At 34.9% G+C, this 18,335-nt stretch overlaps 1 protein-coding gene across 1 annotated transcript in view; it reads left to right on the forward strand.

Moving 5' to 3' along the window:
- The window catches only part of ITFG1 (integrin alpha FG-GAP repeat containing 1), a 75,923-nt gene that overhangs the window by 50,938 nt on the left and 6,650 nt on the right, over positions 1-18,335 (forward strand). Inside the window, exons 10-14 of the mRNA XM_010172566.2 lie at positions 219-369; positions 848-956; positions 4,875-4,918; positions 6,848-6,926; positions 17,613-17,737. Of these exons, the coding sequence (XP_010170868.2) occupies positions 219-369; positions 848-956; positions 4,875-4,918; positions 6,848-6,926; positions 17,613-17,737 (508 nt within the window). The remainder of the gene's footprint in view (positions 1-218; positions 370-847; positions 957-4,874; positions 4,919-6,847; positions 6,927-17,612; positions 17,738-18,335) is intronic.

Raw genomic sequence — 18,335 nt, forward strand, 5'->3', positions numbered from 1 at the left:
TTGATTTAAGTTAGGCATGACATAATGGTTGTAATTCTGTCTGTAAAGTTAACATAAATGGTTATGGCTTTTAAAGTATCCAGTGGCAAGCTTTGTTTTATTGTATTTAACTTCAGCAGAGTTATTTAATTACAATATTTTTGTAGTGTCTATTATTTAGAGTGTTTGCAGTCTAAACAATTTGCAAATAAGTCGGTGTATGTCTATGTGTTTTACAGCAATCAACAAGCGTTTTTACTAGAAAATGTCCCATGCAATAATGTAAGCTGCAAGAGCGTACGTCGTATGTTTAAAGTTTTTTGGGAACTCTCGGATCTAAACCAAATCAAGGATGCAGTGGTAGCAACCTTCTTTGATATATATGAAGACGTAAGTTCCAGTCTTTCCTACAGCGAACAGCGTCTCTCTCTCTGTGTTGCTGGATCTGTCTGTGTGCCATTGGCAGATTGCTCTTGTAGAAACGTTGGCTTTACAGCACAGGGCAGACAGTGCCTTCAGCCTGGGAAATTCACTCTTGAGCTGCTCCCTGGAAGGTGAGCAGGTAGCAGCACATCGCTGCCTAAAAGTTTGCTGACTCTGCATATGCTCCATTTGAGCTGCTCTATTCAGAGGCAAGAAAGAAGCTGTGGACCACAGGCATTGTCCTGGTTAGCTGTGGATGGAGCACTCTGCCCTAAATTGCCATAGATTAGTAAAATGTGAAAGATACTAAAATTAGTAGCAAAGGTATAAACTTCACTGCACACACTATTTTTTTTTCCTTCGTATCTCTAAGGGAATTTGTTTGCTAAATTAAGATGTTATCTAGAGTAAACCAGCATTCTAACATAAACTTTTTTTCCTCTAGGGAATCTTGGATATAATTGTGCTAAGCAAAGGCTACTCCAACGAGGAATTTGCTATCCATACATTAAAAAATAACTTTGAAGCAGATGCCTATTTTGTTAAAGTTATTGGTAAGTTAGCCCTGTATAATCAAGTGGGACCTTGAGAAGAATGTGTATATTTCAGCCTCTGTATATGATAACATTGTGGTAATACTCTGAGTATGATAATTCTAGAAAAGAAAAAAAACACAGCCCGGAAGATACTAGGGATTGCAGAAATCTCTTGTTACTGAATCTCAACTTGGATAAGTTGATCTTGTTTCATTTCAAAGGGTTTTTTCTTGTTTCTATTTTAGTGTACTTATTAAACTTCAAAGTAATTCTGCCCATTATGTTCAACACTTTAGCTGTTTTTAATATCAGTGTTGACCACAGTGACCTTTAAATAAGTGTTGATCATCTCTTGAGTGTTTTTGTTTTTTTGGTTTGGTTGGGGTTTTTTTGGGTTTTTGGGTTTTTTACAAGAATGCATGTTTTATTTCACTCATTAACTAGAGGCAGGCTAAACCTTTCCTTTCAACCTGGAGCTTTCCTTCTGCATCCTAGTAAAATTGTAAAGACAGATACTGGGTCTTTAAAGACTTATTTCTTAGCTGGCTTCTGAAGGAAAAACAAGAATTATCAAGTGTCTAAAAATATGATCTGCAGGGAAAAAAAACACGTGAAACAAAGTTATAAGCCTTAAATTGAAATGTAAGGAAGATCCATGTCTTCAATCCATAACGATGCATAACAATGGGGGGAAAGCGTTCCATGTGTCCATGCGGGGATACAACATAAAGTAACAAACTGTGACGAGTAAATAGCAAGAATAATTTCCTGAATGAGAGCTTGTGAGGCACTAACATAAATTCCTGTAAAAGCTGCAGAGTTACCACCATTAGTGGTCCTGACAACTAGGTTGAGAAATTACATAGTATATTTAATTGGTTTTAAGGGACAGGGTTGGACTAGATGAACTCATAAGGCCTGTTCTGTGAATCTTTTGTACAATACTTTCACTTATCTTCTCACATAACATAATGTTGCCAATATAAAAATGGCATTAGATCTACACATATGTATTACTCAATTTAGATTTGTGTGTGTGTGATACTATTTAAAATTCGGAGGAAGATTAGCTCATAAATCACTAATTGAGGAAAAATAGAATTATGCTTGCACATAGAAATATGTACGCCATAGTGAGACAGAAGGGAACCAGAAGAAATTACAGCAGTACTCACTTAAAGGAATATGCTTTGTTTGTCCACAATTGACTGCCTTTTTATTGTGCCTATTTTCAGAAACCTAGGCAAGAAACAATAGCCAGGTGCACTTATTTTCCTCTGTGTCTTAAGTGTTTGCAGTATTTTCTTTACAGCAGGGACTGCTGTCTTTTCTGCTGTATCTCTGTCATATCAAGCCTACTTTACTGGAGTTCTTTTCCTTATCATCTGGAAATGATGCAGAATCTAGTGCAAAATGGGCTGATTTCACTTCAGTGACGACTGGCATGGTGTATATTTTGCTTATGCTCCATGATCTATTCTGAGAGCCAGTTTGTATCCATGTGTGAGTTAGTTTGGTATTTTCAGCCTCAGAGTGCTCTATGGCACCAAACACATCTTACTGTAAAAGCGCAGAATGGTGATGAATGTAGCAAGGGTGTGTGAATTAATTAGAGCCTTGGTTTAAAAGGCTAGAATTAATTATTATATTTGTAATTGAGAGTAACTAAGTTTTCAAATTGCGTGCCCTACCGTGTTCTTCCAGACTGCAAGGTTGTTGAGCTTTGAGCTCACTGCTTGTCTGTCTTCCTTGGTTTTTTGAAAATGAGTTAAAAAAATGAGTCTGTATGTGAGCTTATGAAGACAAAGCTAAACAGGAACAACTAGTGGTTCACCTTCAAAAATTGTATTTGTATTCATGTTATTTAAATGCATCTAATCCTTCTAAAGCACACATTCTGCACAACATAAGATAAACACAACTGTAGGTGCTGCAAGGGCCTGATGCATTTATTACTTTCTCCTTAGCCTGAGCTTTATTCTCATCGTAAGACCCTATAATGATTTGTCATGTTGATAGAAGCCTTCGTTTAAATAATTTTGTATATGCATAGTGTAATTCACACAAGCGCGTAGAAAATCCTCTAGAAAAATCTCACACTTCACAAAGCCATATTAGAATTATAATTCTGTGATATTTTAATGGAGAAAAGAGTAATTTGCAGCATGCTTTTTGATTCATTCTGTCTAAATCTATTAAAAACTGGAGCAAAGCTTTTTTTAGCACCTTTTTAGGGTGTAAGTATTTTTGGATGAAATGGGAATTAATGAGTAGTCTAAAAATATTTTTACTGTGATGCAGGGGAGAATATTTCTAACAAAACATGCTTTGTGGAAGTTAGTGTATCAATAAATGCACTGTGTTCACTTATTTGGCATATGGACAATGAGAACAGTTTTCCTCATTGTAACTGATGTCAGATGTACTTGGTTGGATTATTTGTTCCAGTAGTAAAATTGAACAGCAAATTGCAGTGTGTCCTTTTGTACCAAAATGGGAAGAGGTGGTTTCATTACACACATACCTATGTATAACATATAAAATAAGGTTGTAGCTTTAAAATCTGTTTTTAGATACACACAGTCTTCAAATTCTGCTTTGCCACACCTTCATCTTACCTGTCCAGATTTTTTTTTTTACTGTATAAAAATAATAGATTTTTCTGCGTTTGGAAATGTCATTATTTTTAAATCACAAGCAAAGCGTGATAACTTGAGAATAATGAGAGTTAATAATACTTGCACACAGAATATTAGAAATATTCCTTCACTAGAACAGTGCCATACCTGACACCAGTAGGGAATGATTTCTAATCAGATGATTACACTATGAACATCTTATGTACACCTCTTAGTATTTCACTGTCCCCAAATATTTTGTACCCAAAACTCCATGGAGCTTTAAAGTAGACAGAAAAAGCTTTAAAAAAAAAAATCCTAGGGGATAGGATGACCTGCCCTCAAATCTGGTCCCAATCTTAATTTTTTATGTCCATCACACTCACTTTGGTACACCATAAATCATGGAGAAGTTATGTTTTTACTTGGCTTTGATACTGCCTGGTCTGTACCTTCTTCCCTGATCACAGCCATTATTGGGCTGCTGCTCAACCAAACTGTTGTCATTTGAAGTCCAAATGTTGCATCAGAATGACATGTTAGATTTTGTGTGTGTGTGTGTGTGTGTGTGTTTTTTGTTGTACGTTTAAAAGGCATTTTAGTATTAATGGTTCCAATACTCAATGTGACAGGATGTTCTAGGTTATAGAACAGATGGCTTTCATTGTTCATCATTTAGTTGGTTATAAATAAATGTTTAACAGATGATTCTGTAATTTAACTGATTTTTGAAACTAATAAGTTTTAAACAAGTAATTGAAAAACTGTCACAGGCTTAAGATATTAAGTAGCATTATACACATCTGTTTATAGTACTTTTGAATTCACAGTATAAATAGGTAATGGGAATTTTGTTTATTGCAGCTTTTGCAAATTGCTTTAAATCAAGATGTAGAACTAGCCCTTGTATAGAAGGAAAAGCCTCTACTTACCTTTTTACCAGTTAAAACTGTAAAGCTGAATCTCTGCCAATATTTTAAATGGTTAGAAATGAAGAATAATTAATAAAATGTACAGTCCACTATTTTAAAAATGCTTTAATTTTGCATTTTTTTTAACTGGCAAATCTCTCCATTTTTGAAGCTGGTTAACAAGTGATGTATGATAATACAGTGACCAGCTGATTAATTTATGCAAAGAAGTATACTTTAAATAAATTAGGATTTTTTTTATATACATTAACATGTCATATAGAAGACACCATCTTTGTGTTTTAATGGATACTTAACACTATTACTACTTTAACAGATTTCAGAGGTAGTGCTTGTAACATGGCTTGTTAACGTGAACACTACAAACTCACTTTTTGTTTTCACAGTTCTCAGTGGCCTCTGTTCTAATGACTGCCCTCGGAAAATAACAGTAAGTATAACTGTTACTTTGTGTTATTTATTTATACCAAAAACTCTCCACATATTAAGACAGTTATTAACTGGAAGAGTGCGTAACCCAAATCATGACTGGCCAAGTTCTGCATATTTAAGCCCCATACCTTCCGCCAGCAGCCTCAGAGACAAAATCAGTTCCCTGACTCTGCAGTGAGCTTTGTTACCCAGCGTCGTGGGGGCTGGGATATTCCAGATACAAGAAAAACCTGTGTAATACAACTGAAGGCCAAACTGCATAGTGTGCCAGGTCTTGTTCTAGGCAGTCAGAAAGGCCAGGCAAAACTGGATATGGGCCAGATTGAACCATATAGCCACTTCTGGACTAAAACACGGTAAGTGGGTACAACAAAGGGTAGAAGGGAAGGAAATACACTTGGTTCTGATGATTCTGCAGATAACTACATATACATGTGCTGATTTCTATTTTGTTTTTTTTAATCATTGACAGAGATCCTGCAACTCACCTACCAAACGTTCAATTAGCAAACGGTCTAGCAATGTTTACAGTAAAAGTTGTCCTAAAAGAGGAACTTGGAGGAAGCAAAGCTAGTATTAGCACTTTAGCTCTGCAAAAATATGAAGTTTAATTTTTACTTGAAAATACAAAAACTGTTTCAGATGAGACTGACATTTTCTTCATGCTTATTTTAAGACATAGGGTTTGATTTCTAATATAAAATAATAAGAGGGTTTGATCGTATTATTGGCTTCATTACAACGTTAAAGAGAAAGTTTATTTAGCAAATCTTCAGAATAGATGTTGGTGAACATTTCATTATCAAGATCATTGAAACACTGTTCCCTCCACTGTAATAGAAGTTCTCTGTCATAAAGGAACCTAAAGTACATTCTGCCAGAATACAGCTACTAGGTGCAAAAGAAAAAAAAATTTAAATCAGATTTTCGCCTTATTTACTCATCTTTCATAGATCTGCATTAACATCCCCTTTTCAGTCTCTTACTCTTCATTCTAATCAATTATTTTTCAGGCTTTGATCACATCTCTCACCATTATCACTTATGGTTTAGAACTTACTGGTTTTTGAGGCATGGTGTGAAATTTGTCATCATCTCTTCTTTTAGTGTTCTTTCTGTAACTCAGTTGAAAGATCTTTACTGAATTTGATGCCCTAATATCAGCTTGAATTCAGCCTTAAAAAAAAAAAAAAAACAAAACAACAAAAACTCTCTTTAAAATCTATTCTTACAGTTGTCCCTGCTCCTCTCCCTTCCCCACCACAGCAGATAATTGTTCCGTCCCTTCTTACTTATATGCATTTGTTACAGTTCATCACTCACACAACTCCCTTTGACTGATTTTTTAAAATTTTTTTTTAATTTATTTTTTTCTCCTGTAACTGTACTTTGATGTTTAAGTAAATTTTCTCCCTCAAGAGAATTTGCTTAAAATAGATATTGGTACTCGACAAGTAACTGTTCATCCACTTTCATGAATTAAATAAAATGCTGCTAAACAATGATCCCATAGTTTTGAATTTGTGTAGTATATTTCAATTCAGAAAGACCATCAAGATAGTGCATTCTCTCAGACAATATCAAATGAGTTCTGCTTTTTCAGAATATGCAGTTATTGCTTTCAATTTTTAGGGTTTTTTAAATTTTAATTGTAACTTCCAAGGAAACCTTTCACCAGAGGACTGAATAGTATTGCTTTCTTTATGAGAAACTGCAAGTTAGTTAGCCAACTGATTAGCCTTATTTTGAAAATTAATTTCTACATAATGGTATGACCAAAACAGTTGCAAGATTTTGAAACTATCCATATCAAAAGGAAATCCTTAATCTAGAAACATTTTTCTTTGGTTTACTGTTTTATTACTGTAAATTTTTCTGGTTTTAAAATATTGCCTGCTTTTTTTTTTCCCCTCCACTCCCCTTGTAGCCTTTTGGTGTTAATCAGCCTGGTCCTTACATCAGCTACACTACTGTAGATGCAAATGGATACCTAAAAAAGGGGTCAGGTAAGATAATCTCATAATGAGAATACACATGGCATGGTCTGTCTGTATATACTTCTCAGCAACCTAAAGATTTGTAAGGAAGTTTATAAAGTGAAATCAGACTGATTTTGAATAGTGTCTTCAGTTTACAAGGCCAAAACTGCCTGTCTCTTCTTTCTTTACAGATTGCGTATTTATTACAAATATGGCAACTGCATTCTTTTTTCTCTTCTGTCCCATGCAATTTGGGTTTGAACAGTTGGCTATATCTTGCCCAATCTGAAAAATCGTTGGGTACAATATCATCAGTTTATGAAATAGCATAAGCTTCTAATGATTTACTTTTTTATCAGTTCCTTAGCAATTGTGTTAAGAAACAACAGTGGCCTGGAAATACCTAAATAGAATCTTGTAGCCACATGAAAAAGGATCAGTATAATATTCAGCAAACACAGGATGTATTTTTCTGAAGTTGTTCACTACATCTGGCAGGCTAACAGGCATCTATAAAATCATGAGTAGCTTGAGGAAGATAGAGAGAGAATGGCTGCATCCTTTCACGTAATACAAGAACTACAAGTTATCAGAGAATCATTAGGTAACAGGATCAAAATAAAAGGAAAGAAGTAGTGCTTCATGCAACTTACAGCTTAACTAGAGGTTTAAACTTATTACATGAATCCAAAAAACAAAGTTGAGGGAAAAAAAAGAATAATCCATTAGGCCATGGTCCAAGCAGTGCCTAATGTTAGACTATCCTGGGTTTTATGCAGCCTTCTTAGGTATGTACTAGTGGCTCCTAGAAGACACAGGTGACTGTACTAAGTGGTCTATTAGTCTGACTTACGACTGTTAATCTTATGACCATAACGGACTCACTTCTTGCTTTGGCAAAAAATCCCAAACTCGCAAGCCAAAACATGATCAAAGTATGCAAGTCTGTAAGTTGCACCATTCCAACTCTGTCCCAATGGTGGCAGTTGTCTGCATCTGTCACTCAAGTCTTATTTCAAATTAGACTCAGATTTTTTAAAAAGTTTCCCATACTCCACTGGGAAAACTGTATAACACTAATTTAAAAAATAGCAATAATTTAGGGGAAAAAATGCTGACCTGTTAAGGTTATAAATCAATGATAATACTCTCACCTTGAACACTGTGCTCAGGGCTGTTAATTCTTCCCTAGAAAAAAAAATGGATGTCCTGAAATACAAACCAGATAGCATTAATTATTAGTTTGATTAAAATGTAGCCTAATATTTTTAAGCTTTCAAACCCATATTTAAGCAGGTATGAATACAGAAGTGCTACAGAATATCAGGGTATGTTTTTGCAGCTAACATGAACATGCAGAGTACTGATGAATAACTCTTTGCCTAAGTAACAAAAAAGACATTTTTTGCATAAGAAAATACACACGTTAGTAAAAGCATCAAATTGACTCTTTTTTTTCTTTAGGAAAGTGCTATAAAATGGCCATAAATTAAAAAACTACAACATAACCTTAGATCTAATTATGCTTGTTTAGATTTACTGTTCATATAGTCAGAGAAGTTTTTAACTCTATGTGTAATTAACAGTCTCAGACTTGGAAATCTGATATTTTACGTGAACTTTCTGTATGTTTGACCCTTTGGCCCTTACTACTTAAGCAAGCTTATAAAATAACTCGGTGGCAAAATAAAGATGTTCTTCCAACTATAGACCTCTGTGTCATGGAAGAATGCACATATCTTACAAATTCCTTTTATCTGTGGGGAATAAAGCTAGCATTACATTTGAACCTATTTAATGTATAATTTTCTTAATTTTTTTCTGGTTCTCTCTTCCAAGAACAAAAACAACATATTTTTCTTAAAAATTATCTATAGAGTTTGGTTGCTTGGGGTGTTTTGGGTTGGGTTTTTTTGGGGGGGTGGGGGAAGGCAGTGCTTTTAGAAATGCAGTGTTTTTTACAATTACTTTAAGAAACAGCTATCAAATATGATTTAATACTGCTATAGTACCATTGATCTTCACTGCTACCATATTTACAATAATAAAAACCGAACAGAATCCAATCATGATGAATTTCCTTTTCTGTTTTGTTATTCTGAAATAAGAGTAATGAATTCCAAGTGCATTTATGACCCTAGCAGTATTGCTACAGGGAATTTTTTAATACTGCCTTTGATCAGTTCCTCAACTGTAATATGTTAATAGATTTTTTGAGTCTGTATAATTCCTACAAGAACTTTTCAAAGTCACATTTTCTGAAGCTATTATATTAAGTTCGTAGCTAAACTTTCTTCTTTTACAAGTCCTACTAGTAAAATTCAGTAAATGTTCTTCTAACTACAATTATTGGCCTACAGGTGATCATGAGAAACATTGTTACATCAGAATCTTATTCTATTTGGCTGTCAAGAAATTCCTTAAGCAGCACTTTTATATATGTGTACTGGTGGGCAGTACCAAACCCACATGGCATTTTTGGGCCATATATAAACTTACAAAACATCTTTTCCACATGAAGCTTTTAAAAGTATGGCATCGATATACTATTTTAAAACTCATTTTCACCAACTGATTTGCATACCTTATATAATATGGAACAATCCATATCTGAAGCTTTTAATTATATGAAAGCAATAATGAGAGAATCTGATCGTTTGTAATCACATTTTTAAAATAATTCATCTCTTTCCCAAGAAGTAACATGAGTAACAACATAGTTCTTTTTCTAATGAAAACAATGCTCACCATTCAATGTTTTGGGTTTTTTTTAAGTCAGCTGATGTTATTTGTTGTCTTTACTACTGGTCTTAACAGGGGAAGAGTTATTGTCTGGACCACTGAAACCAAACTATCCAGCCACCTTAAGTTATCTTTCCAGCCCTGGACTAAAGTAAATCATATAGTACTCAACAAAACGTCCACCATTCTGCTTCTGATCTTCCCAATTCTGCAGTTCTTTAGTTCTGAATTATGGTGTCTTTCATATATGCAATATTCATGTAGAGAGTAAAATAAAAAGGCACGTATGGCTGTCCTTATCTAATTCATTTTAAGGTTCTTTGATCTGCCAAGCCTTAACTACAGGAAATTTGCATAATTACAAGGGGTTTTTTTAAACATTGTTAGAATTATTCTCTCTCTTATTAACATTCCAGTATGTTGTTAAAAGATAGCAGAATAATAATAAGCACATATTCTGTGCTTTTACTTTCACATTGCTCAATCCACTTGTAATCTTACAACAAGAAATACTGTTAAATCAGCTACAAGGAATAGCAATTGCCAAAATGAACATTAGAATTGAGAAGTACTGGGTCTTGCACCTGTGGTTAGTATCTCCACGGACCTTCTCTCTCTGAGAGGAAATTCAATTGCAACAGCTTCTTCAAATATTTAAGGAATTATATGCTTGCGATCAGACCAGGTCCAGGTGTAAATCTGGGAGAAGTACACAAACTCAAATTTAAGTCATGCTTTCTGATCTGCTTCCTGTGATCTGCCTTCTCCACTCCCAATTTCTTTTGGAGTTGTCATTTTTAAGGAGACCCCCCAGTTAAGTATGAGTTTCATTCTGGATTTTCAGCTCTGTATCTGCATGTCCAGGCTTTTATTTCCAATTTCATTCTGACATGGTGTTTTTCAGCTGAATCCTGTAAGCAACAATGCATAGCATAAAGTAGAGTATAATATCTAAAGCACAGAGTAAATTGAAGCTGGTTTTGGGGCAAGGAGGGGGAGGATACATAAGATGAGTTTAGTAAAACTAACCACATGCAAGTTGTTTGGCTTTGGGTTTTGGGGTTTTTTTTTTTCTTGTTGTGTAGTTGTCTTTTTCTCTTAAACTTCCAGCATCCTAAAAAAATTCATTGTTGATAATGAAATAGCAGCCCTACTGAATCTCTTTGGTTTTGAATAGAATTTTGCTTTATGACTGATGCGAGTTAGATTACTGCAGGTTACATCTCTAAAGCTCTCTTTGTTAACAGTTCTGACCTTGGCTACAATGCAGGCGTGTCATTTTTGCAAGCTGAAGGGGTCCCAATAATGATCCTTTGTGGTTTTTTGAGAAGGCTACCTACTTGATATACTTGGCTCCATTTATTTTATTACAAAGAACACAAACTGATTGTCTTAGAACTAATGTCCTTGTGGACCCCGAACAACATAAGATCAGATACTTTAAATTTAATATGAAACAGCTTTTAATTTACTGAAATGTTTTCAGAAACTGCATGAGGATAGTTTCATATTGTGGCACCAGCACAAGACAGACATTCTGAATTTGTGATTGTAGTGTTGCCTGGTCAAGGACTGAAGAAGTCCCGTGACTGCGTAGTCCTGTAGAGACTTCATACTATGAACATCAGGCTGCCTTTAGCCATCAGCAGCTTTTTTTTTCTTCTCTGTTTTTCCTTCTGATACCTCTTCTCCTTTCAGCACAACCCAATTTTTCTGTCTTCCTGTGTGCTTTCTCCCTCTTTTGCGTAACATCTGAACCGTCAGATACCTTCTCTTTCTCTCCTTTGTAGGAATTCCTGGCTTTGAAGTGTGCCTGTCTGCAGACAGGCAGGTAGAAGGATCAGACTGGTAGCTGTGCATTGCTCTAACCACACAGTACTGGCTGTCTGTCTAGCATGTTGATTAGCCAGACAGCTGAGGCAAAAATGCTCGCAGCTCCTTCTTGCCATGTTTGTGATAAATAAGGACACCTATAGGGGGGAGGGCCTTTTATTCTGTGTAGTTTGTGGCATAACCAATAATTTTTTAAATATATTTTTTTTAATGTACCAGATGAACCCTGCAAGCCAGGCCCAACCTGGCTGGAGCTTCAGGTCGATGTATTGTTTCATGGTTTCACTTTCACTTAAAATAGGAGAATGTCTTCCATGTTTCAACCTTTGCTACTGACGTCTTAATTTTCTCTCTTAAAGTAAAAACATGCCAATGGTCTTAGAGTTTGAAATAAAAAGGGTCATAGCTGCAGTTTTTGTCTACCAAAAATATTAATCCTGTGGGTCAGAAACAACAGAATAATAAATACTTAAGGTTTAATCAAAGATCAATATCCATACGTGGGCATAATGTTATCACATGAATAGATTAATTGAATTGCTTGTATGGATCAAGTCAGAATTTGTTTAAGCATCTGTATGACTGAAGCTGTACGGACTGATAGGCTTTGCAGTGCTCATTTCAGAGCTCTTTCAGTTTGCTGCTGTGTGAGTTTGCTGGTTTTTCTTGGTTTTGTTTTAAACCTTCCATGGCAGAATGACCTTTTGCATGCTGTTAAGTCGTGCCCTTCTGGTTTTTTGAAATCTGCTTACTCTTCCCTGTTGTTGTATTGAGTTCTCATGCTGTTTAACTAAATTGGATTGTGAAGTGAACACAAATGTCTAGCAGCTCTTATAGTAATGAATTTAAACATAAACATTGCAATATGTACCAGACAAAAGCAAAATAAACTTCATTTCAATACACATTTGACATTGCAGGACTCATTATGTGGAATTCCACTATACAGAAAGATGAGTGTATTCATGGAACAAGCTGGAATGATTTTAATAATTTAATAGCTGGATTCTGTTAAGAGAGATTTTTCTGGTCACTGTAGGTGGGGATACCCTGCTAATATTTTTTTCGATGCAACTCTTTTGTTTGGAAAACTTATTTGAACTTATAATGTTGCATGCAATATGACCAAACTTCAAATATTTAGGCATTCCAAATTAGACAGCTTGCCCCTGTGCAAAGGGTTGGAATATTAGCAATATGACCATTTTAGAGTTTCTAGTTTTACTTCTATAATTTTATGGTATAAAATTATTCTTAATGGAAACACATTTTCTCCTATAAATGCGGTGGATTTGGAGTTTGAGCTTTTAGAAGAACTATTGTGTTAGAAGCACTGCAAGTAATAGGTATCAAAGCTGCAAGTGTGCACTTTCAATCCACTTTCCCTAGTTATTTCTGGAACTCCAGGAAAAGATACTGCAGAAAGAGCTGAGAGGTGAAATTGTGTACTGCATTAATCTAGAATTTCCTATTGTGTGGACTAATGAAAAGAGGCAAACAGCTAAGTCAGAAGAGGGAGACATCCTCAGCCCTTAGAAAGCTGAAAATGCCACTGCATAATTTTAAGCAGAAAAAGAGCTCTTTCTCAACTTTTTGGGGTTTTTTGGTTTTGTTTTTTACAACTAGTGACCTAAAACTCCAAAGGCAGTAATAAGGGAACTGAAGTAAAGCTTTCACTTCAAATATCTTCAGTTACTATTTTGGTGACTATATTCAAGCTTCTGATAAAGGTGTAATTTTGCAAATTAGAGGAAGATATAGCAACTGGAAGAAATAATGACATAACATTTTTATTTATGAAAATACATTTAGCTTTTTGGTCCTCTAATATATTGAATCTGGGAGACTTTTGAAAGCCTAAATATTATTACTGTATTTTTAATTGATCTGAATGACTTTATTGGACTACTTAAAAGCAAATGACATTTTGTCAAGGAAAGTGTAATAAAAAAAAATTTAAAGAATAGCACTTTAGAAGACCACAGGTCTGAAATTGGAGTTTCCATTAGTCTTTCAACTGTGTGTGCATTCTGCTCTATTATTCCACAAAATAAGCTTATTTGAACTGGCTGAACAGTATCAGTTTTGTGACTCTATTTAGGTAGTTTCAACTAGTCTGTTTGTAAATCCAGTATCACACGTTATCAGTTCTGTTTAAAGAAGCAATAGAAAGCATTGCTTCTACATGTAAATGCAATCACCTTCCCTTTATAAAGTTAAATTGGCTTCATTTAAGCACTTATGCTGCTTCGGTCTAGTCACCCTGAAAAAAGCTGTTGAGGACATTGCAATTTAACCTGGGGCATATTGCGCTGCTCTTAAGCTTTCAGTAAGTTTATATCAATATAAATGGAAACAGAAGGGAAATGCCTTAATTCAGATATAAAAGAACAAGTACTGTATGTGTCATAGATGACACATCATTCTGTTTTTCAGACAAGACTTTCAAAAGGTTAATGATATGTATTGCTTCAAATTTTATATGCCAGATCTCAAAAATAAGGAGATTGATATTCAGAAATCATTCTGAACATCTCTGAATCAAACTGCAATATTTTGTAAGGTTTGGCTGCCCAACATCATTAGCTTTTCATAAAAATTTGGTCTCCGACGGGCTGAAACGGCTGAAAACCACGTCTTAATGTCTTGAAGTATTGAAGTTTTTTTTACTCTGCCCAAGGTTTTTGAAGCATAAAAATATAAACATGAACACTGATACCAATACCACAGCACATGATATCTGGGTGCTTCCAAATAGTTCTTTTGAAACAAGAAGCATAACGCAAAAGATAGTGTTGAATAGTATTTAAAGTAGTATTAAAAGTAATAATGGACAGACAGAAGGATTTTTAATTCTTGTTTATAGTAACAGTTCTACTGATGGAGCAAAACAATCTATGAAGCAACAGCCACTTTCTCCATCTTGCTTGCATAGACTTCCAAAAGCTTAAAGAACAATGTTAGCGTAAGAAATAAATCCCACCTTCCTGAAGATGGAATGATATTTTCAGATCTTCTCGCAACAAGTACAAAACTGTTTACAATAGTTTTAAAACAGAGGAAATAGCTAGAGTTGCTATTTAAATTAAATTTGAAATACTTTCATAAGTAAATTAATTACCAGTGACTGAGAACTTCAGAAATGACAATAAACTGTTAACAGTGCTCTCTGTAATTTCTCTTTTTATTTTTCATCTTTGTTCAACGCTTTTGTTCTTCAGATGAATGGTTGTCATTCTTAGTTACTTTTTTGCAATTCTAAGTGGAACATTTGAGTAACCATCAAACTCTCACAGAATTTATCATAGATATAGGTGGAGTAAAGCAAGAAATAGTCTCAAAGATCTCGTATCTGTAGTCAGCTTTAAAGTAAACTAGAACTTTCCATATGCTATCATCCCAAGTCCTGCTTAGCTAATATCTCCCAATTTTAAAGACAAATAAAGAAAAGGTATGTGCACATTTTCTGCCTGCTATGTAGAAGAAAACATTCCTTTCTGACCTTTTTAACTAATCTATTTACATCCTGAAGCGTAAGATTTCATTTTCCTTATCTGTTAGTAGCCATGAAATTATTCAATGCTTTTAAGTATTCTGGCTGCAGTATCTGACTCTCTAACCTCTTTAAGGCTGACTGCACACAGCGTATGACATTTTCTTTTATTTCCTTTAATTTAGTTGACATTCATTTCACTTGTATGATGAAAGAAAAAAGGAAGATCTTGGTTGCAGTCTCCTCATAATCCTAAATATTTCAGTTAAAAGTAATTTGAAAAGCTTTTCAATGTTAAGTATTACAGCAGCACTTTGTTCTTTAGAATTCAGCATTAGTGAAGCAAATCTTTAAAGAAAATTCTTTATTATGCTATAGCATGATCAAGTAATACATACCTTGTTTGTTTTTATTACTAAGTCAAATTTAATAAACCTACCTTTGTTCCTGGCTACTTTTATATTGGTAACCAGTGCTTTCAGATACTATGTGCTTACTCTAATTTGAGAATTTTAGACTTGGAAACTGAGACCTAGAGATTGAGCAATTTAGCCAAGATCATGTAAGGGAAGTCAGTGACAAAGCGGGGACAGACTTAAGTCCTGTGTTATCTCAACTTATTGGAAAAATCTTCATTCTTAAAGCTCCTCAGCTAATGCTGTCTGTCACAGATTCCATGATCTAGGAATTTGCCTAACAATGTACACAACAGAGGACTGAAAGTACAAATCCTATTGAAATACTTCCACATCTACTTGCTTGTTACATGGTTTTGCCTGGGGAAAAGGTAAATCTAAAACATGCCTAATCTTTAGCAAAACTGTTACTGTTTCTCTTTGCTAATAGCATTTTAGCTTAATAAAAAGGTAGCTACATCAAGGTGATTTTTCAGATCTCATCTGAGTGTATTTAGTTGACATTTTATCTTGCCTTGCCTAAAATAAAACTATCATAGCTCTAAAACTACAATAATACGAAATATTTCTCTTGTGATTAAACAGGCCTGTTTCAAAACATGCTGGACAGCATATGGCAAGCTTCTTCCTAGAAGGCTGGTTCAGAAAGATAGAACCATGAAGTAATCATTATATTGAATAGGGGTTCAAAATTATCATCATCCAATATACAAAGTAGTTTGTCCCTGGTAAGAGGATACAAAAGCTGAAGAGCTGCTTCTGAAAGTAGGTGTCATATCTTGGTAGTCCCTTGGTGTAAGAGCTTTTACAATACTCTTGTGCAGTCACTGGGATCACTGCTGTTGTACAGTGGCAAATGTGTGCTTGCACTTCTCAGGCTACACCCAGGAACCAAGAATGGGAGCTTGTTTCTGTTTTTTCTTGAAAGGATGTTTGGCTTTGACAAAGAAGTTGTGGTGGTTGTTGTTTGGAGTTTTCCCTACCCCCCCCACTCTGTTCACTGGAAGTGTGCAAGATGTAACTAGTATGGCCAACAGCCAGTTGTCTGAAGCAAAATACTAACTTCCAGAATCAAGCTTTGGAAGAAAGTGTGGAGAGGTAGAAAGGAGTTGGCTGTAAATTCATTACAAAGTGTGAATTCACGTTCTTTAATTCACATTCTGTTATATTTTGTTGCTTAATTTATACAATTTCAGGCATAATCTGTCAGATGTCAAACCAGAGAAAAATCTAACACTTAAAAAATACTGACTGTACATCATATCTTTGTGAAAAACTGTTCCTATTGATGATGTAAACCTACTTGTGGTTGTCAAGTATCCCTTGAATTCATTTCTATTAATCTGGTGAAGGGATGAATTCACTGCGGTACTTAAGAGGTGCTGGATTCCATTCCTTCTGTGTAACCAAATCACTTACTAAGAAGCTTTCTAGAGAATGAACAAAGAATCTACATAGGATCTGAATCAGTTTGACAGAAATTAAAAGATTACAAGATTTTTATTTAAATGGAATAATCGGATACTTGGGAAATGTTGGAGAACCTGTTGCTAGCTGCAACACTTGTCTGTTTCCCCGCTGCCTTTTCAGGAAACAAAGAATGGTTTGGTTGTTTCCGCCCCCCCCCAGTCTCTCCTTTAATTATTTATAATTATATGCTCTCACTAGGGCCAAACTTGCAACCACTGTAATCTTGTTTTCGCTGAATCACAATTTATTATAGTTTGAGAATTTGTTCACCAGAATTTACTTAGCAAATTTTGTGACACAAGAAAAACCAGTAGTTACTGATTAACGCTAATAAGAATGAAAGCAAACCTTCATGTGTTGAGTCTGAGCTGGTAAATGAATGGGGTGAAAGACTTGGCACTACTCACGTCAAAATAAATGCAGACAGCTGATTTCTTCTCAACTTGTAACAAATACAAGAAATTCAGTTTAACATAAAAATGGTAGCCAAAAATTCATCTTACCTAGAAATCTAAAGCATTTAAGCAGTTCTCCAAGTGAATGCCCACAATTAGTTTAGAAACGTAGGATTGAGCCTTTAAGAATTAAATAATAATTTAGTTTGTTAAAATTTTTTAAACATCTTTATTACTGACCGAAATGTGTATTTGTGTAGAAAGTTGGTGGGTTTGGGGTTGTTGGGTTTGGGCTTTTCTGTTTTGTTTTGGTTTTTTTCTTCCCAAAATACTTACTTGGCCTTCTTTTTAAATTTTATTTCAGCTGGACAGCTTAGCCAGTCAGCCCATTTTGCTCTCCAGTTGCCGTACAATGTGCTAGGCTTGGGACGTAGTGCTAATTTCCTTGACCAATTGCATGTTGGCATTCCTCGTCCTTTAGGAGAAAAGGTTAGTTGAGATTTAAGACTGTCAAGCTAATATTTATGGTATTATCTTCTTATTGGCTGGAAATACTGTTAGGGACACTTTTTTTTTTCTTTTTTTTTTAAAAAGCAAGAATATCAAATAATTAAGTTTGAATACAGAAAAGTTTGCCAAAAAGAACTTCGTATGCCTGTTTTCTTGGGGGTGTGTAAGTTCTGAAGCTAACACACTGAGACCAAAAGATGACTGGAGTTGTCTATAAATGTTAGCACAGTTATATAGTGCTTGTTTATATGGTAAATGTGTATTAGATCTGATATCCAGTTATTATGGTCTCAGCTGTAAAACTTTCCTGGGGTTGGTCTGGCCAGCCTGTAAACTCACATAATCCTTTCTGCCTCAGTGATAGAAATCATGATCAGTATGGCGGGAGGTGGAGATTACAGTGATTATCTAATCTTCAGGTGACACATGAAATTAGGGTCCTGACCATTTCAGTCTTTAAAGATCTGATGGTACTACTTTAAAAAGTGAGGTATTTGAATTAACATACTGCATTAAATTCTGATTTGGATAATTGCTTTGCCTGCCTCCTTTGTAGAATTGGTTCTTTTCTTCTTTC

The sequence above is a fragment of the Antrostomus carolinensis genome, unplaced genomic scaffold, assembly GCF_000700745.2.
Source record: "Antrostomus carolinensis isolate BGI_N321 unplaced genomic scaffold, ASM70074v2 scaffold8207, whole genome shotgun sequence".
Classification (NCBI taxonomy): Eukaryota; Metazoa; Chordata; class Aves; order Caprimulgiformes; family Caprimulgidae; genus Antrostomus; species Antrostomus carolinensis.